The sequence below is a fragment of the Contarinia nasturtii genome, unplaced genomic scaffold, assembly GCF_009176525.2.
Source record: "Contarinia nasturtii isolate CC-2019 unplaced genomic scaffold, AAFC_CNas_1.1 Cnas_scaffold_2806, whole genome shotgun sequence".
In the NCBI taxonomy this organism is placed as follows: Eukaryota; Metazoa; Arthropoda; class Insecta; order Diptera; family Cecidomyiidae; genus Contarinia; species Contarinia nasturtii.
The window spans coordinates 2,380,260-2,405,979 of NW_022200123.1; the positions used below are offsets into that span (position 1 = coordinate 2,380,260).

The window sequence follows — 25,720 nt, forward strand, 5'->3', positions numbered from 1 at the left end:
TAGCAACATAAATATTTCAGCACACAGCACAACGGGCCAAACAAACCGAAAGGGAGAATGAGACCAGCCGTCGAATACGAATATCGTCCGAAGCGCTGACGCATATGTATGGGTGCGTGCGTATGTGAAACCAGAGAATTTTATACATGTGTGTATGTATCTTTGCAATGGTTCGGGCTGGTCTCTCACAGAGAAATGCAGAAATTTTTGATAATAGCGAGAGAACAAGAAAGGGACAGAGAGAGAATGTTTGTGTGTGTATTTTCAGATGCGAGAAATAAGAGCAACGATCTGCGACGAGATCACGAGATGAACTTAGAAAGATGAAAACCAAAGAGAGAGAGAGCGAAAGAGACAGATAGAAAGAGAGCATGAGCCGTGCCATGGAATGAATATAAACGCATGCACAAAACAGGGAACACGATGAATTCCACAAACACGATAACTCGCAGCAGGCAAAAGAGAACGAAAACAATCAACCGAATGAATGCGTATATTGTTCTTCTATTGCGCTCCGTCAATTGTAAATCTATGTATTTTCGGTCATTTGATATTGCTGCTACTGCTGCTTGTACTGATGTGCTGATCAAATCGTATGAACGTGATTTTTTAAATCGACGTAAAAGAAATGATAACAAGAAATTAACAGTAGTGCTTACCATTTAAATATTAAATGGGTGTCATTCTAACACGATATGACATTGTATGTATTTTAGAAAAAAAAAATTATTTTCACAAGTTTTTTTTTTCAAATTTCCGACTCATTTCGAATGGCAAGAGATAACAAAAATTGCTGTCGACTGACCCTTATCATTTTCATGTAGTATTGGCATTTCCTTCAACGAACGTAGTAAGCAATGGAAAATTAAACAAATTAAATCTTTTGATTTTCAGCCTATTGGAAAAACATTGCAACATTTTTTTTATTTTCAAAAAAATTCATTTAATTAAAAAAACCATTCGGAAACATATTTAGTGTATTTTTGCAAATGGTAGTCAACATCACCGATCGATCTACATGGCAAGAAGTGATAACATAAATGGTTCATGCGTCTATTCATTTACAGTTACACTGAGACGGACAATGCTCTCTCTTTCTCTACGTGTGCGTATGTATATGTTTCTCGCTGGATGAGAGAGAGAAAATGAATTCTCTACACAGCAATACACACATAGATGACACAATTCGAAATGCCATCTGTTGCTCAGAATCAAAATGTAATCTCTACACTTCGTGAAATGAATGAAAAAAAAGAAATATTGCATTTTGTGCAAAGTAAAATGCTTATCTTTTTTGTGATTGTTTTGGAAAAGGGTCAGCAAAAATTCCACGAAACATTTTTAAAAAAAAAATAGACAGATGATGAACTTCCATCGAAAAATACATATGTCGATTCGCCTGACATCAAGTGATTTTAAATGTCATTCCCGCATTCATGTTCGCAATTAATTTTATTTTCCTCTTAATTTCTGCATATTTAATTGATATTTATATAATGAAATTAATTGTTAATTTGAACATGTGCAGAAATGAAATTATAAATTTCATGGTCATTTCATCACACATATCTCTCGATTAAAAGCAACAGCAACGACAAAAACAACAGCACGGCTTCTGCCGAAATAAATCTACACTTTTGTTCCCTGTATGTCTCTCGGTAAGTCGTGCATTTGGCGGAGAGAAAAAACAACAACATTCTCTCTTGCTCTCTCTCCCTCTCATTCTCCCTGCGAGTTTGTGTGTCAGTCTCGAAAAAGAATAAATCCAATTCGACCAACGTGAAATGATCGATCAGCATTCGGTCTGTTGAAATCGCTCGTCACTGCAACAGTGATTGTTGGTTTTTGCCAATTAATACATTTATCGCAATCGTCCAAGTGAAAATTGAAAATTGACCAAAAGAGCGAATGAAAATTAAAAAAAAAAGTTTGCATCCAGAATTTGTTTGAAAAATTGGCTCGATTGAGTGTGTTATACTACAGAGTGTGTTACAGTGTGTTGCCTCTCTGTGTCTGTCGCTCTTTCTCTCTCTCGCATTCTGTTTTGTATTTTACGGTGTTGTGTGTGCCGTCGCCTCTCACAGAAGCGCACGTAGTGTTTCCAATGTTCGATGATGGCGTACCGATAAAAGTGTATTTGTGTGAACGGTACAGTGTGCATAAATGAGAGGCTCTCTGGCTAGCAGCTCAGTCTTTTGTACTTCATACCTCGAATTAAAAAAAGTGTTTTTTTTCTATTTCATCATCGTTGTCGTCGTTCGTTCATTCGTTCATTTCGTTCATCGTTGTGCTACAAAGTTTTTCGTATCGAGGATTTGTAAAGTGGTAAATATTGTGTGAGCGCTCGCTTACTAGGCACACAAGCGCAACGTCAACCTCAATGATAGATACGATTCGGAATATTGTGCTGCTCTCGTTGTCGTCGTCGCTCTTTTATATATAGAAAAAAATACACACATTTTACATACATTTACATTCATGCTGCAACTTTAGTGTTTTTTTCTTCTCTCACTCTCTGTGCTGTGTAAAATTCCTTTTTTTTCGTGTTTCGTGTGCAGAACTAATAATATGAAAGAAGCATCAAGTCAAAACAAGAAGAATATCAGTGAGCGAGTGTGAAGAAAAACTTTTTTTTCTCGTACACTGTTCGGACGAAAAAGAAGTGTCTTTTGTTTTTTTCCATCAATTGTGAACCAACCGAAAGAAAAAATTTAATTTGGCTTGTATGTGTTCGGGTGTTGTTGTTTTTCATTTTGTGTGTGAGAGAGCAAAATAAGAAAAAGTAAAAAATAATAATAAATAGAAATAGTTAAGCGACACGAACCAATTGTGTGTGCGCTTCAACGATGACCGATTTCATCGATACTTTACTGACAAGTATGTCATCGAAATTCAACGAAACCAATGCCGATTTACAGATCAATTTAAATGAAGACAAAACATTGAAATGGAGAGGTTTACATAATAATCAATATGCGGCCGTAAAAAAACGCAAAGATATAAAACGAAGTGAAAAATCAACATCAAATACAACAACATCGTCGTCATCGTCGACAGACGATCCGCCATTATTGAACGATAGCGCTAGTGTTACTGTTAATGCAGATGATGTTACAACAGCAGCAGATGTGACACAGTCGTCGCATGAAATCGATGCAATCGATGAAACGGTACCGAATGAAAAAAGCGAAATTGACAATTTAAGTGGTAACGATACCAAAAGTACAGTGAACACCGATAAAATGGAAAAAATAAATATTGATAAGGAAAAAGACGATGATCAACAGCGACCATTTAGACGTACATTGCGTCGAAAACAAATTGCTGACGATTCATGTGAAGATTTAAGTACAGTGAATACAGATAAAAATCGTAAAGGCGGTTTACGACCAAAGCGACAATCGTCGGCCGGATCGACAAGTGAAAATCGATCGGTGTCACCGCGAGGAAAAGATGATGAAAAATCAAATGCATCCAATACCACCGATACTGTGGCCAATCGAAATAATATAATGACACGACAACGGGGTCGAGCCAAAAAAGTTGACAGAGAAAGTAGCATTGAAGCTCAATCGAAGAGTGCTGCCGACGAATCAAATGAATCATTACCAAAGACACGAAGTGAACGTGGAAATTCAATTGCAAACGAAGTAGACGATGGTCTGAACAGTACACAACCAACACCACCGAAATTACGACGCAGCGAACGAACGCATACATCTACGCCCAGCGATCAAAAGGATCAAATCATTCAAATTCAAGATAATGATCGAAGCAAAGCAGAGACAACAGATAACCATGAACATAAATCTAGCAGTGCTGATAAAGAGCATGCAACACGATCACGTAAACGTACATTCGATGATAAAAAAACGCATGACACCACAACCGACATCAAAGATGACAAATGCATTGTTGACGATGAATCGGTGCCTAGTGTTGTGATGGACATTGATGTAAAAGACGATGTCGAAACGAGCATCGATACGAAACCGGAAAATAGCCAAAAGAACGATGACGTTGAAATGATTGACGTTCCAACCGATACAAATCACGATGATCAATTGTCAAATGGTAGCGATGGAACGAACGTTGTTGCTCGCAAACGTGGACGCAAACCTGGTTCGACCAAAGCAAAAGGCAATTTAAAATTAAGCATGACTATTGCAACGCGAAATTCACCGGTTAAGAAATCACCACGGTTCACAAGTGATGAAAGTCCATTCGTTTATACCATTCCGAAAAAGGATAAAGTTGCAGCTGAGGTATGTTGCATATTGATCATATTGTTTAGTGTTTACAATGACACACATGCATTGAGTCCGATATTTATATTTGCGTCGCAATAAGTCTTTATGGCATTGATGCTTATTATGAATTATTGCTTTTTAAAATTCTTCAATTTATATGAATAATTCAACATATGTCGAAATAAGTATCATTATTTTTGCCTTTTTTCGCAATATTTATAAGAATTCTGTTTCAAAATAAGATTTTATTTATGTTTTTTTTTTCTAAATAATTTTTCGCATTAGGCACAGCCTCAACAGCGTTTATCACGTCGTATAAAACCAACACCAAAGATTTTGGCCAATGAAGAGCTTCGACAAGGATTTGAAATCCAAAATAATGCCCGTTTATCGCTAAGCAGCGAGCATTTGGACAATGAATTGGAGCGTAGTCCAAAACAAAAATCTCCACCAAGTACACCGTCATCACAAGACAATGCAAAACCCGATGCTGAATCGGTGGCCAATGGTATCGAAAAAGTGGTTAGTCGTAGTAAATCGAACACACCGCCGAAACGTCAATCAAGCAATTCAAACGATACATCAAGCTATGAGGTGGTGCGACCAGTGCGCCAACCATGTCCAGATCCCGAGAAACTTTTGAATGAAATAAAACAGTTCAAAATCAATTTGCATCGATCGCCCGAACTCGATAAGAAGCTCAATTTCAAGCAAAAGAAACGTTTGATCAAGCTCAAAGAGCGACATTTTCACAAGCTCGGTTTGCAACGTGTATCAAAATCGCATGGCAACAAAGATTCATCGGACGATGAATGCATTGAATCCGACGATTATGAAGATTTTGTACCAAATCAGAAAATCAACGTCGGCCGACCGAGTGTTACATTGCGAATGCGTGGCCAAAAGGACATTGTTATTTATAACAAGCACATTAACAAAGCAAAGACCGTTCGCGATAAAGCATTGAAAAAATCGCTAAGCGATAAAGTGCCGGCTGCAATAATCGATCAATTGGATCATCGTTCAAAGGAATTGATTACACGAAATCCAGAAATCAGTTTGATATCAAGCACAAAACACAAATCCGTTGGTGGTACATCACAATCTCAAATGCGTAAACCAACAACAAGTCATCATCAACATCAAATCACATCGGAAGTGACGCTATCGATCCGCAAAGAGACCGATTCGAACATTTGTTTGTGCAACAAAGTGTCGAAATTCTACACACGAAAAACGGACGAAACATACTGTTCGGCCGTTGATCAAATTGAAGATCAAAAAGTCGGTTGTGGTAATGAAGTTGAAGGTGATTTGCTCAATTTATTGCGGCCAAGTATTCGTGTTAGCTACATGTTATTGTGTGAAAGTCACAAGAAACGTTTATTTTCACATAATTGCTGTGCATCGTGCGGCACGTTTTTGACACAGGGAACATTTATGTTGTGCGCTAAAAATCACTTTTTCCATCGTGATTGTGCCACAAAATTCATATTGAATGCACCGTTTGATCCACAAAATCCCGAATTGGGCATGTGTCCAACGCTTGTTTTGAAGTGTCCACATTGTGGCATTGATGCACCATCGGGTGAGACAATTGTTACGATGCGATGTGGCAGTGTTCCAATATTTACTACATCACAAAAGAAACTCACAAAACCGGCCAAAATGAGCATCGGTCCGCATAGCTATCGATCAATAAAATCACGTGAAGAACTCAATTTACTTGAAATCGAACGTTCGATACCGGAAAGTGTGGTGAATCTTTTGACACGTGCACAAAATCGATTCCCATTCACACGCGGCAATCTTTTTACAACCAAAGATGTATGCAATGCCATTACAAAGGATGATATCGATCGCATGGCCGAAATCATTGCCAGCGGATTTGATATTTCAACGCCAATCAAAGAATTTTACAATGGAACCTGTTTGCATTTGGTGGCAAATTTTGGCAATGTTAAAATGACACATTTGATTTTAAGTCGTGTTGCGTCCATCGACTTTCTCAATATGCTCGATCAAAATCTTCGAACAGCGATCATGTGTGCTATTGATGGCAACAAAAATGATATTTTGAAGCTTCTGGTTCAGTGTGGTGCTGATGTTACGATTAGAGTAAGTAACACTTTTTTTTCGATCTTATGTATGTCGAATGTATTTTGTATTCATTTTTGATATTTTTGCACAGGGAACGGAAGGAATGACGGCCCTTCATATGGCAGTTAAAAAGAAGAATTACGAGGCTCTTGAGATCATTTTAAACACATATCGTGAATCGTCAAGTCTACATCAGATTGAGAAATTCTTGAATACGCGTGACGATGGCGGATGGACGGCAATTGTTTGGGGGGCTGACGTTGGTAATAACAAAATTGTCAGCGCTTTGCTCAATTGTGGTGCTGATCCAAATATATGCGATGACGAAAACAGCAGTGCTTTGCACTGGGCCACGCTATCGAATAGTATCGAAACGGTTATGGTGCTTCTGCAAGCCGGCAGTAATTTAAGTGCACAAAATATAAACGGAGACACCGCACTGTAAGCGATATAACTCATTTTAATTGTGATCATCTTGATTTGTATTGTACATTGAAATCTTTTGTTTTCATTTTTCGCGATTCAGACATATCGCATGCCGAAACGATAATACCAGGATTGCATTGTATTTGTTGGCGCACGGTGCCAGTTTGGACATCACAAACAATGCAGACGACTCTCCGTACGATTGTGTATCGGATGAAAATAGTGCATGCGGTCGTGCCATACTATTTAATCTGCAAATTCGTAATGTTGCCGGTTTGCCAGAGCAAAACATAATTCATCCGTAAGTATTTGAATTTTCGCTCAAATTTAAAAACAAATGTTAAATGAAATCTGTTGGTCGGCATTTCAACAGAGACATATCAAACGGTCGTGAAACCTATCCAATTCAAGTGGTCGGACGGAAGAAATATCGAAATGCGCGTTCAACTTCGAGCCAGAGTGACACAGACACGGATTCACTCATACCTGATTTTAAATATATTACCAAAACGATTTTACTCCAGAATTCGATTCAAATCGATCGTCGCGTATCACAAATGAGAATTTGCTCTTGTGCCGACAAGTGAGTGTTGATGTCTTTTGATTTTTGGTCACATTCATTGAAATTACATACTTTCGCTCTTGATTACAATCTTTGTATTTGCTCTTTTTTTTCAAAAACAGTTGCACCGGTCAGAATTGTCAATGCAGTGAGATGTCCATTCAGAATTGGTATGGTCCCGATGGACGGTTGATTAGCGATTTCAAGTATCATGATCCTGCAATGATGTTTGAGTGCAACGATGTATGCGGTTGTAATAAATTGATGTGCAAGAACCGAGTCGTACAGAAAGGTTCGAAGGTTGCTTTGCAAATATTTGAGTGTGCCGAACGTGTGAAAGGATTTGGAGTGCGGGGCATTGCGAAAATTCCACGCGGTACATTTATCGCCGAGTACACGGGTGAAATTTTAACCGATAACGAAGCAGATCGACGCACTGACGATACATATTTCTTTGATCTTAGCTCATCTGGCGTAATTATACACAATTTCTTCTTTAAACTTTACCATTGTTGGTACGTCTTTCTACATTATATTTTTTTTGTTTTCATTTTCTTTTGGCAGTTTTGTATCGATGCCAATTTGTACGGAAATGTCAGTCGATTCTTCAACCACTCGTGCGAACCGAATGCGGTACCGGTTCGAGTCTACTATGAACATCAAGACTTACGTTTTCCAAAGATCGCATTTTTCGCAACAAAAGATATCGAACCAAGTGACGAGATAACGTAAGAATTTTGTACTTTCATCCAATAACAATTTATGATATTTAACATTTTTATCATTAAATTGCAGTTTTGACTATGGTGAAAAATTCTGGATTGCCAAACATAAATCGTTTACATGTCATTGTGGAACAAAATCTTGCCGATTCTCAGAAGGAACAATTGCTAAAACCCTAGAAGAATACAACCAAAGAAACTCTTAAGCAGATCCAATACAATTGAGACACACACACAGGTGTTTATTGATCTTTCAAATGTAAGAAACAATCCTCCGTTTTTTTAAACCAAAAGTATGCGAAAGGAAAAAAGGTTAAAATGAGCCCAACTAAGAAGATTAATATTTAGTGAAAAAAAAACGAAATTCATTTGCAAATGGAAATTACTATTTTTCTAGTAAAACAACAAAAATTTACCAAAAAATGAATGAAACAAAAACAAAATAGTAAAAAGAATTAGATGAGAAATTAATTTAAAATTAAATAACATGTAACTATTACGATTTACAAAATCTGTGTCACATATACCAAAATTTTATCAATTTAACCGAAGAAGATTTAACAACAAGATGAAATACCAGGATAAACAACTTATTTTCTATTTATTATAATTAATTATTTTGGAGAATCGATCGTATTTATTTTACCAATGAAAACAAAAGAGAAAAAGTATCGAAGAAAACAAACAATAATAATTAATCGAAACCAAATAAAGTTTACACTTACACGATAAAGTTTATGTATTGATTTAATGGAATGGAACCATATACACGCCAGCACTGTGTACCAGAATAGAGTAAAAGCCTAGTAGAATATCGGGATAGAGAAAAAGTTTGGAAAGAATCTAATTAAGTATCTAATTATTTACCGTAAACGTAACTAAGTCATTATCATTCATCAATCACTGTAGCGCTTTGATTTTGTGTGGCCAAAAAGAAGAAACAAGTGTAGTATGTATACCATTTTTTGCCATTTTTTAAGTTAAAATAAAATATAAATATATTGGTGTCTTTTTAAAGAAGAGAAAAAAAAGAGTAGATATTGAAAACGGTCGATGAATGACCCGATTGTGATTCGATCACAGAATGAGGTGATGAGTTTAGTCATTGGTATTGTCAATTACATAATATAGGAAATAGGCGAGAAAGCAGATGGGTCGAAGGGATAGAATTTAAATTTTCAGTACATGAGACTGAATGATCGAACGAGCATTGGAATGTGAATAATTGCTGTATTCTGTATGTCGACAGGTCATCGACTGCCATATATAATTTATGTCATTTTTTTTCTCGGATTCGCTTGCAATGTTTTAGATTTTAGTATTACACATTTTTTTTCCTCTTTTTTCTCATATTGTATGCTCTTTTGTAATCATACCTCATCATCAAATCCCGTCATATTTTTTTTTTTTCTAATTAGTCCAAAAAGCAACAAAAACCTGTGCAAATCAACGCGTTTTTTTAAAACCAAAAACACAATCATTTTTTTTTTTTCGATTTTATTTTTATCTGAATTTTTTATTCGAATTACAAATTTCTATTTATACACAAGTAAATTTAAACAAAAGAAATTAAATAAAATAAATTCAAACAAAGAACATTTATGTTCAACGACACGAATACACAGCGTACCGACAAAGATTTAGTCAAATATTTTAACCATTTTGAAAATACAAAGATGAATATCATTTGAATGGAATAAACTAAATGTAATACAATACAAATTATTCATTAATAATTATGTATTTAAGCATATTTACTAATAAAAATCTATATGAAAATTTACACCACCTTCAAAACGGATGAATTTTTATTCTTTAAATAATAAGTTAAGTACTTATAGTGCAGAAATGTTGAATTATTATGAATGCAAACATGCGTTAAAAGATGAAACACTTATAAAATTGGTGTTGCTTGTCGCGACCGCAATCGGGTGGTAACGCCAATGTTGGGAAACATTGATTTTTCCACGCTAAACTCTCTTATCACAGACGGAGTCATACGCGATCTCCTGTTATACTCGTCGGTTCTTTGCATCATTCTCGATGTAATGTCATCTCGTTCAACACTTTGTCGCGCAACACTTGGTCGATTTAAAATATGATAATTTCGATCGCCACACTCTTCAATTGGTATTCCTTTTAAATCCCTTAATGCTTGTAAAATTTCCACATTTTGTTTATTGATAACTTGCAATAGACTGAGTGTCATCTTCTGTGAATCCACATAAGTAACCGTCTTAACCACATAAACTGTACACATGACGGCAGCAAATATTTTCCGGATCAACCACAATGTTTCGAACAGTACAATTTTTATATCTTCAATGTAATAGTCGTTGCCCAGGTATTTTTGAAATAATGATTCAATCAAAATGTTAACAATTGCCAGTACAAACAATAAAAATCGACAATTCTCCGTTCGTTTAGCTGTTGTTGCGATCATTATGACCGCCAAAACAATCGAATAATACATGATTTGTTCAATTAATAAATATTCGCCGACAATCCAATTGTGAAATTGTGACAAACGTCGAAATAAATCGCCCAGCTGACGTCCTTGTTCCAACGTCGAATTGCGAAATTGTTCGGTTAATCGTGATAAGCTGCTTTGCGAATCGTTTAATACATCCGATAAATTAACACCATGCTCCACTAATTTCTGTTGTAATTTTAATCCTTCACGTTGTTGTGTTAGTAAATTGATTTGTAAACGTCCGGCCAGCTCAAGTTGTCTGCTTACGCTCTGAGAATGTGATTTTAACAAATGGACTGTCTTCACAGTTTCTCCGTGCCAAATTTGATGCATTAAGTAGAAACAAATATTCTGAGTGTGTGTATAGAAATGTGTGTATGCTTGAAAAACACGTTCAGACATGTTACCGATACATTCGGTGTCTTCGCATCCATCCAGACCGGAATCACCATCACCACCACTCATTGCTATAAAGCATTTGGTAAATCGAAGGGCAAGCATTGCTTGTGTCTTTTCATTGAGATCTGTGCATGTTACATCAATTTGTCGAACAGCTTCGGTCCAACATCTTCCGTACTGTGGTAAATTCGCATTCGATTGCATTAGTCGATATTGTTTTTCCCCTTCGTTCAGTTGCACATCGTACGATTGACTTAAAAAAAGGTTTGGCTCCTTTGCCATTACCATGACACCACACAGGTAAATGTTCGCGACAGCGATGCACAATGAGAGCCAACCCATTTTTTTGTTCAATGGACTTTTTTTTGACAATTTTTAATTTATATCACAATGACAAACACCACGAATGAAAGTACACAAATTAAATTTCATTTTTTAAATATGCCGATAGTTTTGCTGTGAAATGTGACGTTTTTTTTATTATTTAAATGAAAACACAGCAGCAGCTGCTATTTGACAAACGTTTAAACTGAAGACAGTACATTTGTTTTGGTTTTGTGCCGTTGTAAAAATAGACAAGCGCTGCCAACTTAATGTTAATTTTGACAGAACAATCGCAACATAAAGAACATACCATTGAACGCAATGGTTATACATGTGTGCGCGTGTATAATATGTATAAACTAGTCAACTAGACTCTTCGTTGTACACAACAATCGTGTTGTTGCCTGTTTGTGTACAGAACGTGCATGTACATCTTTCTCTTCATTCATATCATGTATATGTATAGTGTCAGAGAAATAGTTCAATGTTTATTGCCATTTCATTCTGTTCATTTAAGTATTCTGTTTGTTCATCAAATCTCAGTGTACTTGCATCGCACTCATTTGTTTGTTCATTCGGTCGGTGTTTTCCGTATGTGTATATATACACGATGAACGTGCACTATCAACAAGCCACCGCTCTCAGGTTCATTACTGGTTTTTCGTACGAATTCGTTTCTTTGAGTTCGTGTATTTTGTATTTTGCTCATTTCGTCACGTTCGGCCCTGGATTTTATTCTCTTCTCTATCTCTGAATGTCGCATATAAATGACATCTTTTTGCTTTAAACGATACTCGCGGAACTGGTTAGTGTGAACAAGTCCAAGCAAATAGTCGAACACATTTCGGTGAGATCTTTTTTTAGTAAAACATATTTTTTTTTGGTTTGTTTGGAGATAGTATTTGAAATAAATGACAATATTTCGGCTAGACATTTAATCACAATTGCAACATTATCAAAAATTGCATTGAATCGAAAAAGTGTGTGTTTGCTCTGTTTTTGTTTAGAAAAAAGTGCCGAATTTGATCGCCATTCAACGGCGGCATTCGTACATATAAAATATTATTTTGACCTTAACATCACAAGATCTTCTTTGAGATTGAAATTTTCTATTCGTGTTTTTTAACGAAATAGAGATAAAGAGCGTCGTCGCAAGTCGTTCAGAATATATGTATGAGCCATTGTCATCACCCTATATTCTATGTACAATACTTGATATTTTTGTGGGTTTTTCCCACATGCACAATACACACAGTTCCAATAGATTTGTCGGAAGAGAAACGAAGCAAGCGTTGTCGCTTTTTATATTTCTTCATTTCAGTTCCAAATTTATTGACCAAGCAAACACACATATATTCAATTGAAATGCCATTGTTGTTGGATATGGTATAATTTAAAATTCAGTGCTCTTTTAAATTTATTCAAAAACTGACCGTTGATCGTAGCACACTGATCGGAAGAATCGTGGCACAATACAAATCGGATACAGCAGGATTTCGACATAGAATTATAGCAGTGAGTTTCAATATTTATATTTCAAGTGAATCACATTAAATGGACATAAAAATGATTGTTGAAAAGCTAATTAAATAAAGTATATAAATAATGAACAATGTGAAAAAACCAGGTTGTTATTTTATATTTGAAATGTTAAATAGAGCGATAACATTACCAGCCATTAATAAGCTAAGCGATCCAATTTGTGCTTGTGATATTGCAAACTATGATGAACTGCTCTAAGCTGTAATCATTATAAATTGAAATAAAAAAAATCGTCAACAATTTTACGAAAAAAATTGACTAAAAAGCGAAAGAAAACAATCAATATATGAAACCTTAAATAGGCCTATTAACTACATTTTACTCAAATATTTGTACTACATTATTGAAATTTTGTTTATTGCAACACATTTGTTTGTGACACCCATGAAAAACCCGTATATAATGACATCATATGTCGGAAAAAGTCGATTAAATCGCACTGATTTGCTTTCATTCATTTGTGCACAGTGGGAAAGAACAGTTTTTTGGCAACGAATTGAGAGAAAGTTACACAAAAAATCATTGAAATCGTCACAAATACAAATTGAATTTAATTTAATTGTAAAATTACAAGAGCGGAAACAAGAGGTGCATTACTACGGCAACTAGTTTAGAAAGAAGCCAAATACGTCCTTATACAAAATTTTCTTTAAAAAATACGTTTTTTTAAAATATAGATGTTGTTTTATTATTTAAACAAATATCTGTTAAGAATTTTTCGCCATAGCTACATGTACACAATATCTCCATTTTACAAATAACCGTCAGAACTTTAATCGCAGAAAATACAAAATTTCCCTCTCAAGTGTAATCATAATGAATTATTTTACAGATAAAAATACATTAAAAATGAAGGTGACTCACTTGAGCACTCTGTGTGCTTTACTGTCGTTGCTTGTGGTTGCAAATGCCAACTATGGAAGAAGAGATTTGATAAGACCAACTCCTGCTCCTCAATATTCCTCTCACGGTTATCGTTTTTACCAAGGATTTCAGCCCATCGAAAGTCGATTCTCACCGCAAGATACTAGCGTTAATTCGAATGTACCACAAGACATACGTATGGCCAGCACTCAAATTTCACAAGGATCCGAGAAGTTTTCATTCGAAATGTTTATCGTAAGTAATTTTTTTATATTTCATTTTTTCTACTTTAGAAGTATTGATCGTTAAGAGCAAATATATCTATCCTTTTCCTTTTAGTCAATGGCACATGCGCTTCAACGATACGATTCAAATTTTGTCATTGCACCATTTTCGGTGTGGTCTTTAATGTTATTGATAGCTGAAGGTGCAACCGCTACATCTTTCAATCAATTACAAGCCACACTTCGTATGCCAAACGATATGAATACTTTGCGTACTGCTTACAAAAATTTCCAACGTCTATTACTTGTGAATACATCAACCGTTGAATTGGCAGTGAATCAGGCCTTATTTAGTGACATTAATCGTCCAATTGAAAATTCGTATGCAACTATTTTAAGCGATGAATACGAAGCCGATCATTTGGCTGTAAACTTTAAGCAACCAGCCAACGCTGTCAAATTCATAAATGATCATATTGATATGCGTACACATGGAAAAATCAAGGACATCGTCAAACCCGAAGATTTGATTGAAACTCAATTGTTGCTTACATCGGCAATTTTCTTCAAAGGACAATGGAAATTCCCATTCAATATTAGTTACACCAAAGATATGCCATTTTATCGTGAAGATGGAAAACCAATTGGAAACGTGCCAATGGTAAATTTTTTGAATCATGCCATTTTTTCTCTCTTTTCGTGCATTAAACATTTAATTTCATTGTCAGATGTCACAACGTAAAATCTTGTCTTATACAACGATCAATCAATTGGACGCAAGCATTCTTGAATTGCCATACGGAAAAGAAGATCGTTTGTGTATGTTGTTGATTTTGCCACGGTATAATTCATCATTGGCTGCGGTCTTCCAAAACTTGCGCAACTTCAATATCGCCACAATTAGTTATGAACTTCACAAATACGATAATACCAACGATTATGATGAGAGTGAAATCGAATTAACATTGCCACGATTCAGCATTGATTCCGATTTGGAACTTCGTACCGTACTCGAAGAGTTGGGCATCAAAGATATATTTGATCCGGCCAAAGCAAATCTCTCGAAAATGTCCAAGCAACCGTCTTTTGTTTCGCGTGTTTTCCACAAAGCGGTTATCGAAGTAAATGAGCAAGGAACTGTTGCCGCAGGAGTTACAGGTACTTTTTTGTTTGTTTTTTTTTTTGTACAATTGAATCGGATTGAATCTGAAGTTTAATTTTTATTTTAGCTGGTACCGTGTCATTCAAACAATCGCCCATTGAATTCATTTTCAATCGTCCATTCGGATTTTTGATCACCGACAAAGTTACAAACACTCTCCTCTTCGCCGGACAAGTAAAAAATCCACTCGTGTAAAGAAGTTTTATTGTGGATAAATTGACAAACTCGTCTCATGTAATTAGCACATTCTTAACTTTGTGTCAACAAATATTTTTGTCTGCTTTTAGTACATTTTTTTAAATAAAAAAAGAACATGACAACTATTAAGTGGTACTGTGATTGCTTTATAATTTACTGAAACGTTTCAAGTGCAATGAATTCTTACAACGAACTTGAAGTTTGAAACAGAAAAGTCTTTGTGCCATGTTAATTTTATCTTTTACCCCAAATGAATAAATCACCATCATCACATATGGAAGATTTGTCTGCTTTTCTTTATCACCGGGTATATTATCATCTTTTAATTTCTACATTTTATTCATTTTTAAACTTGGACACTAAAAAAATTGTGCCTAACTGTGTAGCCTGATCTAACATTCTGTAAAAACCCGTCGTATTTTCCCATGAAGTTCATTGTTTTCGCAAACTGGAGACATGTGCAAGAGTATACTAAAAAAATGAATACTCTTCATTGTGTTGATTCAAACGTTGCGATGACGGTGTGTATTGTATGGCGTTCACAACTGTTTGTAAGTATCAGGTGATTTTTTAGCAAATAAAAATCAAATCAACTAAACTTGTTTCGCCTGTATAATATGGATACATTGTCAATGATGATTTGTGAAACCTGTTCAGCCACTTTGATTGTTTGTATCTGTAACAACTGTAGACTCGCTCGTTCGTTTACACGCGACAATGTCACAGTAAACGTGCTGTTTCAAACTATTCTGCTCATTTACCTCCAATCAGTGTTATTCTGTCGCTGTTTTATCCTGTTCGGTTTCCGTAAAATTTGATTATTTTTGCAATACAGAAAAATGTATTTGCACCATCGTTTGTATAAAATTTTCACGATTTTGTTGTGTATTTTCCATTTAACGGTGGCAAATATTCAATCACAAGAATCTATAGTTTTTCCAACAACATATCTACAACGACAGAAATCATTTGATTTATTATCAAATAATACGGTTTCCAGCGAAAGTATTGTGGAACTATCACGGTCCGCCGAAGCATTTTCCATCGAATATTTTCAAGTATGTGAATAAATTTTTTGTTATTAAATCAATGCAATGTTTGAATTGTGTGAACTTTAATATGTGTTTAAATTGTTTGTTTCGACGAATGACAGCATATTTCTCGCCTCGAAGTATCTAAAAATAATAATTTAATCATCTCACCGTTTTCAATATGGTCGTTGCTATTGTTATTGGCTGAAGGATCATCGGGACGAACATATGAACAATTGTCAGCAGTATTACGATTGCCAAATGATTTAACCAAAATTCGGCGTGTCTATAAATATATCCAGAGTGCTTTTCTACAGAAAAATACGGCGATCGAGCTAATAACGAATCAAGTGTTATTTAGCGACATTAATCGACCAATTGATATTGATTTTCAAGATAAATTGGAGCGCACCTATGAAGCCGATCATTTTCCCGTTGATTTTACGCAGACATTTCAAACGGTGACCAAGATGAATAGCTATGTGAAAGATAAAACCAAAGGTAAAATTGAACGCATCATTGATCCGGTCGATGTTTACGCTGCAAACTTGGTGCTTATTTCGGCGATCTTTTTTCAAGGTCGTTGGAAAGTGAGTCATTTTTTTTTTGTTTTGTTTAAAATGAATGCAAAAAATTAACACGGTAAAGTGATACGACTTTTAATGAATCTTATGTCTTCTCTTCAGGATCCATTTAAATTGGAAGATACCCGAGATTTGCCATTTTACAATGAAAATGGCGTGGTAATTGGCAATGTGCCAATGATGTTTCGCAAAGGTGGATGTTCTCATATTCGCGTACCATCGTTAGAAGCCGATATCATTGAACTTGCCTATGGTTTTGAACAACAATACAGTATGGTGATTTTCTTGCCTTTCAAACAAGCATCGTTGATAAGAGTGATAGATAATTTGCGCATTCTAGGCTTGCAGAAAGTTATTGAAAATTTAAATCAATCCGAAGAAGATCCAGATCTTGAAATCAATTTACCACGATTTTCCATTTCGTCTGATTTTAAATTGAACAGTGTGCTACAACAAATGGGATTAAAGAATGTGTTCGATGAAAAGCTGGCCAATTTTTTAAAAATTTCGAAACATTCTACCTATGTGTCACAATTCATACAAAAAGCTGTGATCGATGTTAATGAAAATGGTACAATCGCAGCAGCAGCCAATGCTGCATCACTTTCATTCCAATCGATTCCATTGGAATTTCATGTTAATAGACCATTTGCATTTATGATCATCGAACGCACAACTAATACCATTCTATTTTGTGGCAATGTGAAAAATCCACTTGCTGCATAACCTTGACCAATTTTACCTTTTTTTAATCAAATCGCACACTTTTGAACATAAATATAAGAAATATATAGATTAATTTGTTTGTATGGAAGGAGTTAAAAATAAAAACAAAAACTAAAAATAAAACAAATCATTTTATCATCCATCTTGTCTTACGTAAATGCTAAAAGTGTTTGTATGTATTTTAAATGTAGTTTAGCCAATTCAAATAAATAAAAAAGATTTTGTAAAAATGATTAAGAGAGACTTTGCGGTTAAGATTCATAACTTTCCCACGAAAAGACCAGACACAATATCCGTTCGTATGTCACCTACCAAAATACCAGCAATTTTGATGCAAAAGGTACAATGGACGATACCTTTACAACGGAGCCTAACAGGGGGCATTGAAACTATGAAGTTTAGTGCACATACAATGTAAATAATTATCGGTTAGAGTGAAAACTACATAATATATTTGCCAATAAATTCATATATTCTTTATTTAAAATATTCAATGAAATATTTTTACATGAGTTTGTTTCTTAACATATGTTACAAAAAACAAAATGGGTCATCAATCACCATCAAATACCATACTTTAAATTACATTTTGACAGAGAAAAAGATGCACATAAAGACTTAGATTTAAAGATTTATTCGGACTAAAATAGAATCAATTTTTGTGTACTTTTTCAATTCTTAAATTTCTCTTTTTTTCTCCAAATAATACTGCAACATGAAGTTTATTTCCCTTAGTATATTTGTTGTATTACAACAAATAAAATATCTATAAAAACGTTATGTTGCAGTATTATTTAGACTCTAATATAGACATAGGAATTTTAGAGCTATTTTTTCGCCGCAACAATTCATATGTAAATACACTGCCAGTCTTTGGCCATAGGGCTTAATGTGAAAACGTGGGACCATACTGCTAACCAGTAAAGTGCACAAAGTGTCAGAAAAAGTTATCAATTTCACCTATACAGATCGATGTAAAATGCCGAAAAAATAAGTTTGTGAAAATAGGGGGTGCCCAATCGAAGTAGGGGGGGTAGGGGAGTACCCCACCATGTCAAAATTTGGTCGGATCAAAACATAATGTACTACAAAGTTGTTCAGAATGACGAGAGAAATTTTTTATGACCCCTGCCCTCCAAGTCCCCCCACCCCCAGGGGGGTCGGGGGTCATAACCCCTTAAGGTATGATTTTTTCGGCCTGAAACCTCGAAATTCGGAATCAGCATCCCAAATTACCCTAGAAATGATATTTGTCTCGTGCCCATTCACCCCAAGTCTCCCAATAATTCAGAGCCCCCCCATTAGGGTGAAATGATAAAAAGTCGATTTTTCACTTTTTGGGTGCGGAATTTCGCACTCAAATGTATGGCTAACTATAGCTAATTTTATCCGCATATTTCATTTAGGCCATTGCCCATCCCCTCCCATCACCCCCAAGGGGGGTCCCCCTACAAAATTTACGAAAATTTCGAAAAATACCCCGAAATTGGGTCCATACCCCATTTAACCCCAAAATTAATTACATATTCGGATTCCTCGTGAAAAATTAATAAATAAAAGAAATAAAGAAATAAAGAAAATTACCTATAGGCCCCATACATTCTCAATCTCCATTTAACTTGAACCTTCAATTCGGGTCGAAAAGTGAAAATACCCCATTTCATTGTGACTTCACAATGGGATAGTCACCCCTTATGACTCAAATGGGCATACGTGTTTCCTCCCATGAAAGTTACGCATATCAATGTAGTTTCCATTGGCATATAGTTTTGGCCGCCCTGAATGACCCAATTCGGAGGGCAAGGGTTAATTTTTATATTATTTTGACCTTGATCATCGGATTCTTTTGGGTTATTGATTTGAGTTCTTCCAATTTCTGGATTTGGAGATTTTCTACCTGACAGCCACATGCTTGTTGTGCTTAGATGCAACACTTTTGCTTAACAAAATGCGTCTTATATCCATTTTGTTTTTGTGTTTATTGTCACCGATCAACTGACGATACACTTTCCATTTTCTCGTAAAATTGTCACTATATTATATTCTTGGTTTACGGTTTAAGCAAAAAAAGAACAACAACGAGAGATAGAGAAAGAAATGTGTGTGAAGAAATGAGACGATCGCGTACTATGGGAACAACGATTAGTTGGTTTGTGGCCGTTTGGATTCGGCGTTTCTCGTTGTATCATTTGATGAGAGCACAGTGTTTTTATAGTCATGTGTTTGAGTGTGCGTTTTGCCGTTTTGTTTTTATTTGAATTATTCTGTGATGTGTCTCTTACTCTTATCGGCTCGTTTTTTCCCTTCAATGCCCGTTGATTTCCTCTGCCAGTGCCAGTGCGCGCATGTGTTGGATTACACAGTTGCTGTTGGTGGTGTGCTGCTGCCGAGTACGCACGGCCACTTTTTTTTCACTCTCACACTCCACTTGTACTTCATGAGCGGCCGTTGTGTGCGTGCGCGCGTTGATTGTTTTTATTCGAGCGCTTCATTATTTCTGTATTATATTTCTTTTATTCGTCACTTGATGTTATTTACCGATCGCCGTCACCCGACAACTTAGTTTTTGATCCAATTAGCGCACAACAGGTAGAAAATTTTCGATTAGCGTTTTTTTCTCAGCCACCTTCTTTTTATGGATACATATACGTATATCGCTTTTCATCTCCAAGCGTATTTTGGCCGTTAAACACACTGTTCTTGTGTACAGTGCTTGTTATTGTGCAAAGTAATGTAATGTTTATGGCTTTTTGTTTGGAATATATATAAAAAAAGTTCGCATGTGCAAGCGAAACATATAAAAAAATAAATAAGACTCAGAACATTGAAGCGACAAAGTGACGGAAGCAAGATAAAACGTTCTATAAAAAAATGTCAAAACGATGACTTATACTCGAACAAATTGAATCGGCAATCGATTAAAGAAAGAATACTTTTATTAGCACAAAAGAAAATGCGTATGAATACGGTACTCATTGGATATAATGAGTTCAGCTTTGGTTTCAAATCCAAATCTTCGACATTTTTTATTCGGCTTGGAATTGAACAATGCGATCCATGTGAAACATGCACAAAAATCACAAATATAACAATTCTCCATTCTCAATTCAACAATAAGCATGCTCTCTCTCATTTGATTCACTTTTCATTTCTTTAAATTGCCGCCGCGCTTATTAAGTGATCAATGTTCATTGATGCGCTCAAACACAATAACAAATAAAAAGGAACTTACATCCGTAAGTCTAACTTTTCCGCAGTGTTTCCAAATTTCTTCCTTTACCGAACTGGTAGTGCAGTACTAATTCAATAACTACCGAATTATATTGTCTTAGAGCAGTCAAGTTTTTTGGCCAATTACTAAAGTATTGACGTATAAATATTTCAAAATGTGTAGCGTGTCTATTGTACGGAAAGAAAAAATCACCAAAAATGCGATTTTTTTAATGGACGCAATATATATCGTAATGATTTGTACAGGCTATTTTCTTTCAGAAAATAACATTCCTAAAGTTTGAGGCAATTTTAATACAAATTGAAGATACCTCCCTCCTGAAGAAAATTTTGTATGGGGAGTACTTGCATTTGTGATTGAAATTTCTTCCAATTTGGTGAAATTATGTATTTTCATGAGAAATAAGATCCACAAGTTTTAATTGTGGAAAGAAATTCGATCAATTTCGAGTCAACAAAACACTCCAACTACATATGATCGGCTGAGAATAAAAGTGACTTTAAGTTTTTTTAAACCGTCTCCATCTTATGTAAATCCTGTACAAATTATGAGACACTTTTAAGATTTTTTCTGCTTAAAGTCGCTTTTATTACCAGCCGTACATATAATCACCCTAAAAACTTGTAGATCTTATTAACATTTCAATTAAAAGTAGGGGTATTCCCCATACAAAATTTTCTCGAAAATTTGTATGGGAGGTATCCCCAATTTTGATTGAAATTTCTTCAAACTTTCAGAATGTCATTTTTTTTGTATAAAAAATAGCCTGTGCAAAGTTTCACGTCATTAAGGTTGCATAAAAGCATGGCTCCCATACAAAAATTCAATTTTTCGCGATTTTTTTCAATAAAACTCTCTTAAAACTTGATTGTATCTCAAAATTAACGTCAGATTCGGGTTTCTCGTGTCAAAAACTACCCCAATACACATTTCAAACCTGAATTTACGTCTCTGGGGAAAGATTTATCAAGTTAACAAATTTTTGCATACCATACCCCTTATTATGGGTACTCCATCATGGTGTCACCATGGATACACCGATGCACGAATATCGCTGAAAAACAATACCAGCCTATTCCTCGCAACCCCCAGAGTTATCGTGCTAACAAATTACCTATTGATTTTTTGCGTACACCATACAGGGTACAGTGTACAGTGTACTGTGTACAGTGTACCACATCCCCACATTAACATGGCCAAAAAACCGTTGCTCTGTGAATTTTTATACCCAAAACGCATAGAAAAACGATTTTTAGCGATTTCAAAATTTTGGAGTGATTGCAATACTTTACTGCACACAGTAGGTGTGCGGAAAAGTAAAAAAACATCGTCATTTTCTTTGGAACTGTTCTTCGACAGAAATTGTCGTTATACTAATTTCATCGGGGTCTATAAGTGCGTTTACAGAACCTACAACAGCGTCGCTTGCTATTGCTCGAAATGTGAGTATGATATTTCCTTCTTCTTTTTTATATCGGATCGTCGAAGAGCCGCTCGCAGTGCTTGTTTCTCCCTGTCGTTCCATATCGATCGATTGCATTATACGCTGAAGAAATCGTCGATCGTCCGCATTTGCGTTGTCGATTTCTCCCCTCAATTTTTTTTCCTTATTGTCTTCGTTCATTATTTTTTTTTTGCCCGGTACCTCTCACAGAGAGGTCAATACAAGTCATCCCGAGCCAATGACCTATTAGGAAGGAACCTAATGTTCACTTTGATGTTATATGAACTCCCACTGATTCATTTAGATGTTTCATGAACTAACAAACACACCGAGTGTGTCCCACCCACGCATTTTTATGTATACGTGTGTTCCTTTCTATCAAACACTATACGTTCAATACATTCTGTGAAAAGTGTGTTTCTTTTATTAAACTATACAAAGAGAAAATTTATTATTTCAAATATGATGGATGAAAAATTTCAGGCCGAAAAAATCATACCTTGAGGGGTTATGACCCCCGACCCCCCTGGGGGGTGGGGGGACTTGGAGGGCAGGGGTCATAAAAAATTTCTCTCGTCATTCTGAACAACTTTGTAGTACATTATTTTTTGATCCGACCAAATTTTGACATGGTGGGGTACTCCCCTGCCCCCCCCCTACTTCGATTGGGCACCCCCTATTTTTACAAACTTATTTTTTCGGCATTTTACATCGATCTGTATAGGTGAAATTGATAACTTTTTGTGACACTTTGTGCACTTTACTGGTAAGAAAAACAAACTACTCGACATGCATATCTTGAATTTTTGAGTGAATAGTCACAAAGTTTTTTCTGACTGTACAGGATGATTGGGGGTCGCGAGGAATAGAAATCATTAGATTTTGAGCGACTTTGGTTGATGGACTAAAGTTTCATGCCTGAAGTGATGATACCTATAAGAAAGAGTCCAAAATTCGTCCAAAAGTCATACTTTATGTGTACTCAAACACTTAAAAATATGTATTGGAGGTTTCTTAGTACGAAAAAACCGAATCTGACATTAGTTTTGCGACAAATATGATTATCGACACTCAGTGTGTCCATAACATATAGAAATAGGACTAAATAGTGTCGATATCTATACTATATCGGTGTACACCGTAACTCACGATCGACGTGAGTGCGGACGGCGAACATGTTGACGCATACACACAGTTCTTTCTACTGCCGCACGGCAACTTGTGATTTTTGCCGTCTACACTCACTTCGATCGTGAGATACGGTGCCGCGGCAAAATTAATTATTATTATTATTATATACAATCGCCCATTGATGCCATCATTTTTCAAAAAGCCATTGATCAATTGAGCGACTGGTGTAACGAAAACAACCTGCATTTGAATCTGAAGAAGTGCTACGTAATGACGTATGCAAAGGGTGCAGACGTAGTCAACTACGACTATACGATCGACAACGGTCATCATACGTTTGAACGGACCAAAATGCAAAAGGATCTCGGCGTTATTTTCGACACAAAATTAACATTCACTGCACAGTAAGAAAATATCAGCCGACGCTATACGCAAAACCGACTGGTACGTGCGCTCATACGTTTTTACATCTTTTACATCTAGTGACCATACGATTTTTCGACTGATTCGTTACTCTTTGTGCGGATCTTCGCACAGTCGAAAAATCGTATGGTAATAGATGTAAAAGATGTAAAAACGTATGAGCGCACGTACCAGTCGGTTTAGCGTATAGCGTCGGCTGATATTTTCTTTCTGTGTGATCACATCGATGCGATTGCAGCCAGTGCACATGCGGCAATAGGTTTCATCAAACGAACATTAAAGAATAAGTACACGATCGAATCTGCAAAAATATTATATTGTGCACTAGTTAGGCCAAATTCGGAATACGCGAGTATTGTATGGCTTCCATATCATCGTATCCAATCCGATAGAATAGAATCAATTCAAAAAGATTTTGTCATCTGGTCGTTACGATATGTATATCAGAGAGATGAGAATTATGTATTGCCACCGTATCAATTTAGATGTGATGTTTTGAACATTCAACCGCTTTGGAGACGACGTATAAATGCCACTATATTTTTAATTTATGACCTCCTTTTGGGTGAAATAGTATCTAGTTCGCTTCGAAATAAAATTGTATACACACGACAGCAATATAACGTAAACCAAAGAAATTTAAGAAATACAGAACTAATTAGAGTTAGAATAGTAAATTTTAAAAATGATATAATAGTTTTTTCTATAGTAAATTTTTCAAATTATATGTCGTAAATTCTAAACGTGATATAATAGTTTTTCTATAGTAAATTTTTCAAATTATATGTAGTAAATTCTAAACGTGATATAATAGTTTTTTCTATAGTAAATTTTTCAAATTATATGTCGCAAATTCTAAACGTGATATAATAGTTTTTTTACAGTAAATTTTTCAAATTATATGTAGTAAATTCTAAACGTGATATAATAGTTTTTTCTATAGTAAATTTTTCAAATTATATGTCGCAAATTCTAAACGTGATATAATAGTTTTTTCTATAGTAAATTTTTCAAATTATATGTAGTAAATTCTAAACGTGATATAATAGTTTTTTCTATAGTAAATTTTTCAAATTATATGTCGCAAATTCTAAACGTGATATAATAGTTTTTTTCTATAGTAAATTTTTCAAATGAAAGCGTCGGTAGAAAAAACAAATGTATGGGATCTTTGAGCGAAACTCGAATACGAATATATTTTGCTCAAAATACAAACGTATAAATTTTTAGCGTAAAAACCAAATATCATTTAAATCGGAATAAAAGTAAAATAACTCGACTTGTTTTATTTACACTCCCAATTTGTATGCGTTTGGTTTTTGTGCTCATAATTCGCAGATTAGGTTTTAACGCGTACTTTTCAAGAAAAAAAAAATAGCTTTGAGTTTAACTCAATTGACAATGAGTGAGTTGCTTTGTTCATAAAATCCACGTTCGTTGAATAAGAAGACTCAATTTACGCTCATGCGATTTTATGTTCGCGATCTGAAATAAACATGCTCAAAGTATAGAAACAATTACATGTTGAATGTTAATGCACTTTTGAAATCATTTATAAATGAAATACTTAATCTTTAATTTTGATTGGAAAAAATTTATTTAACAAATTATCTTATTATTTCCTTAAAGCAGTTAAAAAATGTGTATTTTTTGCATTAATCGTCGCTTACATCACTAGCAAGACCAAAGTCTTCATCTTCACCTTCGTGCTTTAGATTTTTGTAATATTCGTGGTGCTCTTCAGGTATATATTTTAATAGCTTCATAAGGTCATCATATTTATTCTTTGAAATGACTCTTCCGTTGGGGTAAAGATTTGGTAGTTCACACATCGATAAAGACTCGGCATTGTAACCTTTCTTCTGAATATTTATTACTTGTGCTTTACCATCAGCGCAGAAAA

The 25,720-nt window shown here is 35.2% G+C and overlaps 3 protein-coding genes across 3 annotated transcripts; 2 read left to right on the plus strand and 1 right to left on the minus strand.

The window, feature by feature from the left end:
* The first annotated feature begins 1,751 nt into the window (after nt 1-1,751).
* LOC116349083 lies at nt 1,752-9,545 on the plus strand. The gene is made up of 8 exons (XM_031780352.1): nt 1,752-4,265; nt 4,536-6,368; nt 6,442-6,791; nt 6,877-7,077; nt 7,150-7,359; nt 7,461-7,812; nt 7,903-8,066; nt 8,134-9,545. Exons 1-8 carry the CDS (start codon nt 2,847-2,849, stop codon nt 8,264-8,266), a joined length of 4,662 nt encoding a protein of 1,553 aa, XP_031636212.1. The 5' UTR covers nt 1,752-2,846; the 3' UTR covers nt 8,267-9,545.
* A 283-nt stretch (nt 9,546-9,828) lies between these two features.
* LOC116349085 lies at nt 9,829-11,482 on the minus strand. Its single transcript, XM_031780353.1, has one exon. The coding sequence runs from the start codon at nt 11,272-11,274 to the stop codon at nt 9,955-9,957; it is 1,320 nt and encodes a 439-aa protein (XP_031636213.1). The 5' UTR covers nt 11,275-11,482; the 3' UTR covers nt 9,829-9,954.
* Nucleotides 11,483-12,192: 710 nt separating this feature from the next.
* Nucleotides 12,193-17,665, plus strand: LOC116349073. The gene is made up of 8 exons (XM_031780328.1): nt 12,193-12,771; nt 13,631-13,917; nt 14,002-14,547; nt 14,615-15,044; nt 15,116-15,239; nt 16,070-16,304; nt 16,400-16,867; nt 16,964-17,665. The coding sequence occupies exons 2-8, from the start codon at nt 13,648-13,650 to the stop codon at nt 17,585-17,587; spliced, it is 2,697 nt and encodes an 898-aa protein (XP_031636188.1). The 5' UTR covers nt 12,193-12,771; nt 13,631-13,647; the 3' UTR covers nt 17,588-17,665.
* The last annotated feature ends 8,055 nt before the right edge of the window (nt 17,666-25,720 follow it).

Coding starts and splice junctions, on each gene's coding strand:
- LOC116349083 (XM_031780352.1), top strand. CDS start 2,847: ATGACCGATTTCATCGATACTTTACTGACAAGTATGTCATCGAAATTC. Junction 4,266..4,535: donor AGGATAAAGTTGCAGCTGAG/GTATGTTGCATA, acceptor TTTTCGCATTAG/GCACAGCCTCAACAGCGTTT. Junction 6,792..6,876: donor ATAAACGGAGACACCGCACT/GTAAGCGATATA, acceptor TTCGCGATTCAG/ACATATCGCATGCCGAAACG.
- LOC116349085 (XM_031780353.1), bottom strand. CDS start 11,274: ATGGGTTGGCTCTCATTGTGCATCGCTGTCGCGAACATTTACCTGTGT.
- LOC116349073 (XM_031780328.1), top strand. CDS start 13,648: ATGAAGGTGACTCACTTGAGCACTCTGTGTGCTTTACTGTCGTTGCTT. Junction 15,045..15,115: donor TGTTGCCGCAGGAGTTACAG/GTACTTTTTTGT, acceptor TTTTTATTTTAG/CTGGTACCGTGTCATTCAAA. Junction 16,868..16,963: donor TTTTTCAAGGTCGTTGGAAA/GTGAGTCATTTT, acceptor TCTTCTCTTCAG/GATCCATTTAAATTGGAAGA.